Source organism: Chiroxiphia lanceolata, chromosome 3 (genome assembly GCF_009829145.1).
Source record: "Chiroxiphia lanceolata isolate bChiLan1 chromosome 3, bChiLan1.pri, whole genome shotgun sequence".
NCBI classification, from domain to species: domain Eukaryota; kingdom Metazoa; phylum Chordata; class Aves; order Passeriformes; family Pipridae; genus Chiroxiphia; species Chiroxiphia lanceolata.
In genome coordinates, this window is record NC_045639.1 from 37,336,379 (window position 1) to 37,350,588 (window position 14,210).

At 37.8% G+C, this 14,210-nt stretch overlaps 1 protein-coding gene across 1 annotated transcript in view; it reads left to right on the forward strand.

The window, feature by feature from the left end:
• Positions 1 to 14,210, forward strand: part of PLD5 (phospholipase D family member 5) — a 175,725-nt gene that overhangs the window by 116,766 nt on the left and 44,749 nt on the right. Inside the window, 1 exon segment of the mRNA XM_032681793.1 lies at positions 1,871 to 1,985. Within this exon segment, the coding sequence (XP_032537684.1) occupies positions 1,871 to 1,985 (115 nt within the window).

A 14,210-nucleotide genomic window follows, 5' to 3' on the forward strand; every position in this document is an offset into this window, starting at 1 on the left:
GCATCATCCATCTCCTCCACACTATTATCTCATTATTCTTACGTTTTCTATTAACATCTGTCCTTCTTTTTAAAAAGACCCAGCACAATCAGTGCTGTGAGAATTAAGGATTCTTTTAGCTTCATGAGGTATGTGAGGGAAAGCCACTTGACTTGCTCAGCAACTCAGTAACACCTTTTGGGTGCGTGAGTTAAAATCATGGATGTCATTTCTTACATTTTGAACTACCTAGTCACCTTAAGAAATGCTGAATCTAAGAAACATTTGGAACTTCATGCAAATAATGTTTTTGTTTTCCTGATCTGTTAGCTATTCTCTAATGCTTTCATTATGACAACATTCTGTTAACTGCAAAGTTCTTGTGATCCCTGGGATGAGCAGGGAGCTCTACTATGGATTTGAGTGAACAAGCACGTATACATTACAAAAGTAAAACATAAACAGTGGTTCTGTTTCCATTACAGCCTCTGGCTGCTTGGTAATTTTGAGAAAGCTCTTTTTTAGGAGGATGGGTATTCTTATTTTGCCACATACATTAAAAATATGTGAATATTAAAAAATAAGTCTGTACTGTAGACAGGGGAAACACTACTTTCTGAGTCTGCATAATGCTGAAGGCCCATCAAGGTTCAAAGTATTAATCTGTGCAGGCAATGACAAGCCAAAGGATGGCTTTCCACTGTCTGCTGCTTATGTTTTTTAAGTGTGTGGAGAGGGCTTTTGTCTGGGCTTTTGTTGGTCCATACTGTGTCATATTGTATCATCCCAAACTGCTTTGGTTTGGCCATTTTGTTAAACAGTTTCTGTCAAGAGCTTTGTCTTCTACCTATTTGTTTGGAAGTTGATATATGACTGTTGCTTTTTTTGTTTTTGCATTACATTTGGGCCAGCATTAGATTGAATTTAAAGTGAATCTAAAGGCAGGGCAAGCACTTTGTCAGATGCATAAACCCAAAAGTCTTTGTGTATTGAACGACTAATTGAAAGTAGTGTCTGCTGTAGTAAGCTAGAATGGCAGCAAGGAAATGAGATCTGGCTGTGGCTGCAGTAACAGCACAGTAGTGATATACTGGGGAGTTTATTTTTGACATTATCTAGTTAGATGTTTGCAACTAAACTTTTTTATTTAATTTAAAATATTGACTCTCAAAATTAAACATTTACTGTACTATCAGAAGTTCTACTTGTTCTTTGTTTCTTGGTTATGAAAAAATATGACAATTTAAAATTTTACTTTTCATGTGAAACAAATGTCTTGATTGCTGTTTTGACATATATCTAGCTCAGTATGAGATTCACTTTTTTGTTCTGTGTTAGAAATAGGACTTAAATAGTAAAGTTTTATAGCAGTGTAAAAAGGAAAAGCATACAAAATACCTGTAGACTATTGTTTTCCTTCCTGGTATAACTCATCTAAAGTAGAGCATGCAACCACTTGAAAATGTTATGTCCTATGGTTAGAATCACTTACAAAAATATCACTCAATATAGAATAAGTGTAATAAACTATTTTCCTTTAACTTTTTGTCCTAAGTCAACAGAATGTGATTTGTTAGAAGAAAGTTAATGTCAAAATGTGCTTATGCAGCATAAAAAACTTGGACACTTCCCTCTGCCTAGCACCTGTCATGAATAATGTTCTGCAGTCTGGGAAAAGGAAGAAACCATTTTGGCCTTCAGAACAGTATTTCTCCAAGAAAAAGTATTTAAGTTGCTAACCTTTAGGGTAGATTTAGTCATATCTAAGAACATATTTACTCAGCTGTTGTATATAATTCTTTTGTTTTTACATGCCTCTTTAGTTTGTTGATATGCAGTTTGAACAATTCTGTGTCTTAAAACTTCTGCTTTCTGTTAATGTTCTTCCCAGGGGCAGCGTCTTTTTGAAAAGTTGCTTGAACTGGCATCCCGAAATATTGAGATAAAGCTAGTGAGTGATATACTGCCCATGGAATCAAAGGTGTTAAACGACTTGAAAACAAAGGGTAAGACCAAGGTCTTTATGTTGTTATGCCATTGACTGCTACAGAATGTTGCTTTTACTTAAAATGCAGACTCAAATGATCTGTTAAATGTATCCTATTGGTATTGCAGTATTACCCTGTAATCCTTCAACTTTCTCTGGTTCATAGCTGTCTGAAACTTTGCTACTGTAGTTGAAGTTTGCAGTTTGCAAGCAATTAAAAGGATGTTTAAATTCACTATAGCCATTTTTAATGGTAGGCAATGTAACCTGAGAGACAGCTGTAATACCTTGTGGGACAAGATAGTTTCCTCCTTTGAGGAATATCAAAATTAATTAAAAAAGCAACATGTGTATGGTATTGATGATTCTGAAGCACTGGAAAATAGATCGTTGGTCAGATTTAGCCAGCTGACAAGGTTTTCTGTCCTATGTGTGTTTCTTTGGTATCTGCTTTCCTGACCATTACTTTTAAGGCTCAAAAATCCGTGTTGAAAGAGGGATTGCACACTGGTGCTACATGAATAAACTTGTTTTATGTACAACTGTGTGGGAAAATAGTAAAGAGAATTTAAGAAATGCTGAAAGAAATTAGACTCACTTAGGACTTTTAGCAATCTCATACACATTTTTCCTGAATATGTTAGTTATCTATATAATCCGATAAAAGCATGATTTTAAGGCTAGGATACACTTTTCAAAGGACAAAAAGAACCTATATATTTTGATGGTGATCATTTTTGACACAGATAACTATATGGATCACAAAGGGAACTCTAAAACAATAGACTAAGCGAAGGAGTTGCTATGTGTAGTGGCACCCTAATGTAACATGTGTGTTTATGGTAAAGAATAAAGAACACCCTCTTCCAACAAATATCAATCCATATTTGTTTAAATTCCTTGTAACCTCCTCTATGACAGGAAATTTTACAATATTCAAATGAAATTATCAATATACTTGTGCTTTGAGCTACAAAGAATCAGAGAAAGTTGCTTTTATATAGTAATTTTTGTGAGTTTTGCTGTCATCGTCTTTGAACCCTGGAATTGTAGATATGATTGTGTACTAATGACCTTTTTCAAAAATCAATATTATAACTGCTTGATTTTCTCACTATGATTTTATTTTCTCATTCCATGTTTTGGTTTGCTTATTTCTACAAATTCTGATATTTTTATTAGAATGTCTTGATTATGACGTGGTGATTGCCAGCTCTGTTGCAAGTCTTTAGGTTTCTTGTTTGGTTTTTATCTCCGTGAAAGCCAGATAAATCTTTATTTAACTCTGTATTCCTTAAAAGGAGTAAGTTAGTTTCAAATTCTATCAGATTTATTTGTCTTAATTTTATGTTGAAATGAGCAGACCTTGTATGAACAGTTCATGATATGTCCTGCTCATGTAAAATAGAAGCTAAGTGGCAACTTAAAAAAAATTGTCATCAAGCTTTGCAATGCTATCCTGGAAGATCTATCTACTAAAATTATTATTCTCTTTGCTTGTGAGGTGACAGCCACCTGCATCCTCAGAAATCAGTCATAACTGATCCTTGAACTTATTCATGAAGATAACTTTTTTTTCCTTCAACTGTCAGATTTGTCAGTAAAGAAAGCAGTAAATATATCAATAGTTCAGCCAAGCTGTGAAGCACCTCAAGATGGAGAACCAAAATGTATTTGTCTGAACAGGCTCAAAACCACACTTGTGGTGTCTGTCAGAATTAGGCAGAGGAGAGTCCAAGCACTGCTCTGTGGTTCATGAGCTTATTAAACTAAGCTGATTGATCCTAAGCAGCAAATATGCTTGGCACCTGAGCTATGGGCAGTAGTATGGACAGAAAACACATATATAGCCAGTGGAGCTCTGGAAATGCCATGCATTCCTGAGTCTGCCTTCACCTTGCTAGGTGGGCAGGGGCTCAGCTTTTCTTTCCAAGGCAGACTGTGTGCAGGAGTTGAACTGTCTCCAAGCAGTGAGCTGTCCTGCTAAATACGAGAAAGAGTTGCTATTGCACAGAGAGGGTGGAAGAGCCTTGCCTTTCTTTTCAGCAGACTGGATGATCCGAACCCCTGAGCTATGCCCTCATGTGGTAGAGACTGGTTCCTAGGGTCAGGACGAGGGATAATGTGGTTGTCAGCCCCAGGAGGTACACGTTAAGATACTGATCAGGAACCGTAAAAGGACACTGCAGTTCCTCAGCCACTGATTACCTATCTCATGCTGCATCTTCAGGTATCATGTCCTTTCTGACTTAGGTGGCCTCAGCAAAGTGGTGTGGGTTTATCTGGGGTCCCTTGAAGAACTATACTTGGGCATTCACATCATCTCATGCAGTGTTGTTTTTTTTCGGACAAGGAACCAGAAGGATACAAGGATAGGCTACTGTACTGCTGCATTTCAGCACAGATGTTGAGACTACTTCTGCCAGGCAAATTATTCTAGCACATCTTTCATTTTTCTAGACAGGCATGCCTGGAGCCCCTTTGCCTCTTCTCCCCGTTTCTGAAGTACTGTAGAAAGCAGTTTTGATAAACCTTTTCCAACCCAAAGGTTGGAAGACTCTTCCCCACATATCCTTCCTCTCCAGCTGATTAACTCTCTCCTTACTGATTAACAAAGCAGAAGGTTGAAACCTGACTTCTGTTTTGAGCTGATGGGGTAAGATAAAGCATAACTTATGTTATGGGAGAGCAGAACTGAACTGATGTAGAGTAAAATCAAATTAGTAATTTGCATTTGCAACGTTAGTACAGACATCTGAGCTAGCGTGAACCTCCAGGTTTGTCATTACTCTGATGCCTTTTTTTGTCCCGTCTGTGCTATTCTGACTCTCTTGAACTGGCTGTAAAGCAGGGGAGCTTGATTACAGAAGTCCAGCAACTGCAGTGTGAAACATGGATTGATTTACTGTGCTAACACATACCACACCTAGAGCTGTGGTGACAGGAGCCTCGGAGTACTGAGATAATGTACATTTGTTAGTAATTGCTAACTGTGGGAATGTTATTTAGTTGCAAAATTAAGCATGTGGAAATGAGGAAATACTAGTCCTAAAACTTACATTTATGATAGAACTTTAATTACATTATCAGATTCTATATTTTGCATAGAATACCTGGATGGTACTTGTTACAACCTTACCATATTAATCAGAGGTTTTTCCCTTGGGTTGAATGAGAATACATCAAACATTTAATGTCTAATGCAGTTGATGTTCATTCAGAGGATATTATTTCTGCTGGTAATGGCTAGAATCTTTTTTTATCTTCATATTTAATGTATGTCTCGAGGCTTTCTTCATTGCATATCTGCCAGATCCTGCACTGAATGCAAAATGATTAATTTCCTCGTAGGCTTTCCCATGCTGCTCTCACTGTGGTATCTGCGTGCCCTGCAAATACAGTATTAATGAATTTCTTTTCACAACATCACTGTTATGTGAGGTTGCTTGCTGTTTCTGTCTCTTGGGGACAACCAGTGATAATTAATGGCAGCACAGGCACCAGAAGCCAGACCTGAGCATTTGTTTCTGTAGTAACAATAAAAAAGGAAAAGTATATAACAATGTAAGTTCTCCCAGCTCATGTTGTCACAATCGTTACTAAACAGACTATAAACTATGATGTTATTTTTATAGGACATATGTATATGAATACTAGGTATATATGTATGAGTCTCTTGTGAAAGGTAAGTCTGTCTGTAGGCAAAATTTGGCTCATTGTGTAAACAAACGTTCTTCTTTATCCTCTTTGTGCTGTGACAGTAGATTATTAATGCTTGTTTTCAAGGTTATTGTTTTAGCCTTTTCTCAGCTGTAGCTCAGTCTACTAGATTGAAACATTTCTTGTAGCCCTCCCCCTCCTTACACATAATTATGTACCACTCTTTGTTCCTCAGTAACATTTGAATGGTATCGTCTCCAATTAGCAGGTTGTTGTATTGTTTCTTACATATACAGAATCTGAATCCCTTACTAATTACAATCTTATTTTAGCTGACAGTGTTCATACATTTTAAGACATACCAATAGATCTTCCTTCTTCAATTTGCATTGCTTCCTTCCTTTTCTATTTGCTTTTTTCCCTAGTATTCTCTTTTCATGAAGCATTTTTGATATATTTACAAGGAATGTTTTTTGCTTTGTCAGTGCTGGCTGAAGTAGAAATAAAAACAGGAGTCTGTCCATGTCACCACGTGATTTAAAGAAAAAAAAATCATTTAACTCAATACCTATTGAATGTTGGCAATGAAACTGGATTATTGTCATAGGGAAGGATCAAATAATTAGATCAGATGTGCAGCTGTTATTCACTGAGCAGTTTGTGCACATTTGCCCAAGATTACACTCTCTCTTAATCAGAGAGAGTGTAATATTGCAGGGGGACAAATAAATGAATAGAAAGTGGAGCTCTAGCAACTTTTTGTGCATTTAGTTGTGCGCTTTAGATTACAAATCCTAACAGATACCATCTCATGACAAATTAAATCAGGTTATATCTGGGCAGCTGCACAATCCCAGGCTCCTCTTTGCTCTCCCCATTATATGTTGTCCCTGCCTTCTTCTTTGCACCAGTGACCACGTGGTAAGACAAGTCAGGCGGCTGATTTGGCTACAGACTGTTTTCTTTTTTTGGGCTAGCCTAATTATCATTTGTGTTACATTTCTGCATTACTCAGCATATATTCTCATAGGCATAAAGGCTGGGGACAACACAGAGATAGAAAACACGTAGCCAGGGTTGACAAGGGAGGTAGGATCACTGGAACCTGGTTGAGGTAGGTTTAATCTGCCATGGCACCAGAAAACTCAGAGTTTACATAATGCCAAAGAACTGCTGGAAGTTTGGGGGGTTCCTGTATTTTCCTGTATTGTTTTAATGTAGGTATAGCTCAATGGACAGCAATAGTGAATATGATTTTATATATCAGATTATTTATGTCCATATTCTATCTGCTTCTGTTGGCATACTTAAGGTGCTGTATAGTTTTAGAGGTGTGATGCTTGTGGGACAAGTTTTTACCTCTGCCCAAAATCATGTTCCCTTTCCCTGTCTACCTGTAGGGGAACGGGAAAATTATGTCATTTTTAACATATTATAGAAGAACCGAAAAGGATTTGTTATGCCATAGAAAGATGGAGATCACCTGGGAACATCAGAGCAGTTTCTCCTTATGAAACATGCTGTGAGTTGAGCACTTTTTTTAACCTAGAGCCTTTGTATACTGCAAACCCTAGGAATCTGGAGTTGCCCATTTGGGAGAAACTGCATTTTCTCTGGAAAAGATAAAGCTATAGGAGTAAGAGAGGGCATTTCATGGGTAAGTTTAAGTCGGGACTAAAAAATGTTTGGATTTTGGACAACCTGTGTTTTTGTGAAAGTGTTAGTAGGGCAAACCATTGAGGCCATGATTTATAGAATCATAGAATCAGACAGGTTGGAAAGGACCTCTGAGATCATCAAGTCCAACCCTTGATCCACTACCACCACAGTTGCTAGACCGTGGCACTAAGTCCCACGTTCCAGCCTCATCTTAAAAACCTCCAGGGATGGAGAATCCACCACTTCCCTGGGCAGCCCATTCCAATGTCTCATTACCCTCTCTGTAAAGAATTTCTTTCTAATATCTAACCTAAACCTCCCTTGGCGCAGCTTAAGGCCATGCCCTCTTGTCCTGCTGCTGATTGCTTGGGAGAAGAGACCAACCCCCACCTGGCTACAACCTCCCCTCAGTAGTTGTAGAGAGTGATAAGGTCTCCCCTGAGCCTTCTCTTCTCCAGGCTAAACAACCCCAGCTCCCTCAACCTCTCCTCATAGGACTTGTGTTCAAGTCCCTTCACCATCTTAAAGGAAAGAAGTAGGTACCAGCTTTGTATCAGAGATTCAAGCATTCAGGTAGCTACCTAACATCTAGGCAACACTAATATGCAGAAACTCCTGCTAGGTTTTTCTTTTGGAGAAACATCTTTCTGTTTAGGCACCTGAGCTGTCTTACCTTATTTTATGTTGCAAAGTGTGCATGCACCCACTAACACCTTGATAGCAAGGAAATGTTCAGCATTGGTTTTATGCCTAACTCTCATGAGAACTTATATGCAATGTTTCTTGTTTAAGTTGGGGAGCTAGATCCTACGATGAAAGGTAAGCCACATCCAACCTTGTGAAACATGGCTGAAGAGACAGGTGGGGAGTCTTTGGACATATATTAAATGTCTTTGACATTGAACGTCTGCCTGAGCTGCAGAAGATGATGTTGAAAATCCTGCTCTGTTTGAAGTTTCTAAATTGCCAACTCGAAGAGAGCTGTCTACCTTACCAGGCAGCTGAGAGAAAGCAAATGGTTTAGGCTAGCATTTAACATCTTAAACTTCTTAAAACTGAGTTTGCGATCACAAGGGTTTGGGAAGAGCAGAGGGTATTCTATAATGGTGCCCCCTTGTTCCTTCCTGTTTGAGTTCTAATAGTTTGCAGAAAATCTTTTAATCACTGTCTGCATTTAAAGATGGCTGTAGTAGTCACACATTCTTTTGGGATGGAAGAAACCTGTCTTCCAGTCACTGGTCGTCTTCTGCTCCTTCTACTTCCACCATATCTATTTTGAAAGAAATGTCTTGCCCTTATTTGTGAAAGAATTATTTTAAGGTTCTGATTACAGGACCGGATTTTGTAACTTCATTGAAGAATCGATCCTTCTGTGCAATTCCAAATGAGGGGCAGGGGTAAACAACATACTTTCCATTGGCATTCTCTTCTGCCTAGTTTGGATGTCTTTCAGCTCAGAAAAAAAAAAAGCTGGTGATAATCCAGTTATTAATGTAGGTTCTACAGGAAACTAGATGCCTAATCTGGGAATAAAATTTCCACCGGACACACAAATATCTCCGTATTGAACAGCATAATCACACTGTTTCACAGTGTGAAACAGCCTGTTTTCTCTTATGAGTCTGAAGCACACTAACTTTAAAAAGATTTAGGCATGGCCTGCCTTGCATGAGAGAATTAGCAGTATGAGGCTGTCACATCTGCAGCCAGTAAAGGGAAAAAAACCAAACCAAAACAATCCTCACTATAATTTAAATTTGAAGGCAGCCAGGCCCCTGGGTTGCACTGGCTTTTTTTACAAAGAGAGAGAGGGAAAAAAGTTCACTTAAGCCAAAATTCTGTGTCTATTAGAACCAGATATACAGCAATAAATTCTAATTCTAAGCTGTACAGCATCTGTGTCTGTAGATTTAGAAATTAATGCCTTTGCTGAGAGGAATAGCTGTGTACCCAAGGACAGTACCTTCCATTGATAATGTGTACTTTTGCATTATGAAATATTGGTCACATGCTTTTCACTAGCTGTAGTCACTCTTTCAAAGATGCATAGGTAAAAATAATAAATTTTTTTCCTGATGAATTAAGGCTACAAGTACTGTGAGGTATGTTTAGGATGCTAAGTGTTTAGTAGAAACAGTATCCTAATTCTTCAGCTTTGAAATTTGTAATAGAAAAGGTCTTTCATGGTTGATCAGTATTTAAGTACATAATTTCAGTTTGCAAATGTCATTTCACTCAAGTCTGTTACTAAAGTGTGTGGATTCATGGATTTGGCAGAAATGAGCACTTTGTATTTAATAAGCTCCAGCACAACTAGGAGTGTTTGTAATCCAGCCATCTTGTGAACCGTCAGAGTGCTCTTGTCTGGTAAACAACTAGTCAGGTCGAGTATAGCAGGTTAGTACCACAGGGATCATCTCCAAATCTTGCTTGACAGTTTACACACTAGAATGGATTTTTCCTGTATGGCAGTAGTTGTTGTGAGTCACTGACATGGTTTAGTACAGAGGAGCCAGTAACGGATGGCATTAGCAGAAATTAGTTGTGACATTTTTAAAGCATATGGATAGTATGCAAATTCCTACCTACAGTTACTGAAAGAGCTGGTAAGAGCTGCCGGGGCCATCTGAGCTCAGAAAGCATTTGTTAGGTAGCTGCAGTCCCTTTGCAGAAATTTTGACGGCCCATGCTTTCTCCTATATGCAAAAGCACTAACATTATCTCATCCTGAAAAGAGATGAATGGTCCTACAAAGGAGTCCAAGGAAAGCAGGTTAATTTATTTTAGGTCATATTTGTTTTGTCAGTTCATGTGATTTCCACGTATGTGTATCCACTTTAAGCCTGACTGTCTTCCTAGTGCCGTGCTTTGGTCAGTCACAGCACTCTTGCTGGTATGATTTGGTATATTTTTTGTTGCTACTGTTTTGCAAGCAGGGTTCAGCCTTGTCAGTGATGCTGAGTGTTTTGTCTCTCACCTTGTTCAAGTTTTTTATGTCATCTAGACTGAAGTGTAACTTCAAACCTGGGCAGCCCTGAGAAGACATCATCTGAAGTGAGATGACATTGACACTCGTATTACATTCTTTTCACTTCTTCACTGCTTAGGCCAATCAATCTAATATTTCTGCTTCAAACCTGTGATTAAATTATTGTGGGCTCAAAGTTATATAAGAAGTTGCCAAAAACATCTAAGGGCATTAATAAATGTTCAAACCAAACTGACACGCTTTGAGTGACACCATTTGGTTTTCATTTGACGAACACTTTGGAAAGGCTACTCGACTGTGCCTAATCTTGAGTTGTTGCATACAACACAGTTGTAGCATTAAGTAAACTCATGTGATCAAATCTTTCTAACAAGGATTTGCCACTATGATGCTAAATACTGATCTTTCTGATAATCACTTATAGCAGTTTTCCAATTAACCGTAGGCTTGTACAGCACTTTGATGTGCTAAGAATTTTTACACAGCCTAGTGGTTGAAAAGCTTAATTTAAGCTTCTTCTAAAGGAATTCAACTGGAAGCAAAGTTCCTAGATTGATATCTCTGCATTACTCTCCATCATTTCCATCTCATACTGTATGTCCTTATAGAGTCGTTCTTTCTAAGGCTTATGCCTAAGAACAGTACACATTCAGCCTTTTTTCCTTTCTCTGGACAGAATATTAACTATATACAGTGTGTAAATATTAGTAATTATGAAGTGCAGAAATTGACAGTGACTTCAGTGACTCAAACAAAACAGATCCCTGCTCTTGATGCTTTTAATCTCAGAAGTCTTGTTTGCATAAAGCGGAGAGAAGTGCTAGCAGAGTTGTAGGACTACATAATACCTATACTAAGCTTCAGAATCATGTCAAAAGAACAGTATGATTGTTGTAATTAGAAGCTTTTAAAAATAACAGTTCCTAAGCAAAGGATCACAGAGTAACTGTTCTCAGCTAAAAGACAAGTCCATGATGTGATTACTGGGACTTGAAGTGCATGTGCTTGCCTTCTGGTCTCGCTTTCATTGAGATCTCAATGGTCAACTGCAAGCAGTCCAGTTACACAACTCCTCTCTTGTACCTGCTGTCATCCCAGATGGCTCTGAACTGGTCTGTCTCTGTCTCTTATTGTCCTCCAGCTAATTTTGTCTGTCCTATGTGGTTTGGAGAAGATAAAGAAGTCCTACAGACCTGGTTCTCCACGAGTTCAAAGTGTCACAGAGGAGTAATATACCTATGTTCCTGTCCTTCACAGATAGTTGCTGTATTTACTCTGGAGAAAGGAGATGATATTTGTGGTCTAGTCCCTCTGGAGCACTAACATCTTATGTTATTTCAGTGTGCTGTCACTTTTATCGACTGTATATTGTGTATGTCCTTCACCTAGCTAATAACATAGCATCTGTAGAGTTGTGGCTTCCTTTTATTTTGCTTTCTACATTTCAAATAGGCTGTTTGGAGGAAAGTCAATCTGTGCTAAAAAGCTGCTAACTTACAAGGTACTTATTTGTATCCCCTATGTATTTCCTCAAATTAAAGCATTTTTTCCTCACATACTCTTTATTTTTTTCTCAAAAAATGCACTGTGTGGATTTTTCTGCTTTTGACATCAGGCCATGTCCATTTGTCTCTTTAAAATGCCTCCATTTTAATATATGAAGTATCTGGGTGACCAAGCCAGAATGCTGAAGCCCTCAAAAATGCATCTGACAGCTGGTCAGAACAATAGTGAGTCAAGCGTGAGACTTTTCAATGTGCTACAGCAGAGCTGTAGTGTCTGTCTACATGCTTACTTTGATAAAAGAAGAGGCTGTAGACGTGTCTTTCAAGAAACTTAGACCTGTAGTAACAAAGAAAAAGCTCAGCTTCATTTGTTGTTTGGACTAGAAATGCAAGAAGAAATTCCCAGAGTCCCAATCTGCAACAACCCTCAGCAATCTTTGTCTACTTTTGGGATGTCTATCATGAGTTAATACCTGCAGAAGTTCTAGCAAATGTTAAATAAAATTAATTAGGACAAATCTGGGTATCCCAAAACTGTGGTTAGCCTTAAAATTTTTAAGAAAATATATTTTTCCTTCACACGAATTTATTTGTAAAGGCTAGGAGAATATATCATGATGCTTATGTAGTTAGAAAATAAAATATGTTTCATCAAGTAACTGGAGAGTGGGGGAGTGAATGAATATCTGAATGAATATATATGATAAATGAAAAAATGAATGGGTAGGCAAGGGCAAGCATAAAATTATGAACTGAGTGTGGAAGTGGAAGAGAGTCACAGAGAGGGAAGAAGAATGACGCCAGGGGAAAGTAGTGGGGAAAGTGAAATAGAGGGAGTAATAATGAAACAGATGAAGAGAAGGGCAGAAACTGAAAACTGAGTAATTTAGGAAAAGATCAGACAGAGTGTTGTCAAAGGTAAAGCATGTTCTTGGTGGGCTTGTTGACAACTTAGATGGAGAGAAATAATTGGAATTGAGATAGGAACAAGCTGGAAAAAAAATAGAAAAGTCAAAGGCCAACTTGCCAGGAAAACAGCATAGAATCAAAGGAAAGAAGTAAGAAAAGATGTGGGAGAAGGCAGAATAAGTAGTAAAAGGAAATGGCTGCTCCACTGGCAGCAGGTTACTTCTGGCTGTGCCTCTGTTTTTCTTGTATGGCCATGGCCAGGTCAGCCGGTGCTCTTGGCTTTTGGTAGCCTGCAGATAATAGTCTAGGGCTGCTCAGAGACTCAGCTAATGAAAAGTGCAGAAAAAATATATTCTGTTATGAAGATACTGTAAAAATTAAAGCAGTAAACCATCTGGTGAGGTATTCTCCATCCTCACCTCTTTTCTCTGCTCTGCAGTATGCTTTCTACCTTCTAGAACTGAGGTTTCTCCTTCAGGGGAAGGAAACCAACAGCACCCAAAGCAGAGCTCCAAATGTCTGAGGACCACATTTTGAGATGATGCACAAGTGTTGTTATTGCTAGTCAGCACATTTAGAAATTACTATTGCCAATACTAATGGCTTTAGAATATATAAATACCAGAATGAAATCATATTGCTAAGTTAAAAAGAGAGATTGAGATAGTCACTGCATTTTTCTTGGTAGGGATTTAGCCTTGTTCATTCATAAAGGTTGTGACTCTAATTCCTCATATGTTAGGATGAAAAAATGTCCCTGAATTCTTGTATGTTTCATCTAAAAAGTATATAAATAAATGTAGTACTTCATAATGCTAATCCAAGTAAAGGAAAAGGTCTTTGAAGGGAGGTGGAGTAAGCCATGTGCAAGTTTACAAATCTCTGTTATATTTAAAATAGCTTTCTTTTATAGTAAAAATGTATGCAATTATAATTAGGCAAAGAAAGAAGGCCACAACCCAGCCTTATTAATGTTTTTCCTGTCTGTATTATAGTTTTCCTTTAAGCAGTAATATCCTTTGTTGCCTGAATCAAGTAAGAAAATTACTTTTCCCCATCTCTGAAGCAATCACTTTTATAGCTTTGTCTAGTAAATGAGCAGCCTACTCCCATAATGAAGGGCAAAAAGAAGAAGGGGAAAATTTTTTTAATATCCTAGAAAACTTTGTTGTACATTAGTTCTCTTACAGGCTGTACCAAATCATCAGACTCTCAAAACAGATTTGTACTCAGAAAAGGCTATTTAGAGGAATGCTGAGTTCTGCTAAGGGGAAAGAATTGAACTGATCATCAGTGCTCTCATTATTCAAAATTTTATTCAAAATAATTTATGACTCTTGATATGAAATACCTCAAATAGCTCAAAAAGAAGTAAAAATTTTATTGAAAAATACCGATATCAGAGTCAAGGCAGTATAAAATGAGGATTTTTCACAGGTTTGCTACATCAGGCAGCAACACTTGTTAAAAGAGGAAGGAAATGTTTGCTACTTTCAACAAAATTATTAGAAGGAAAGGAAAA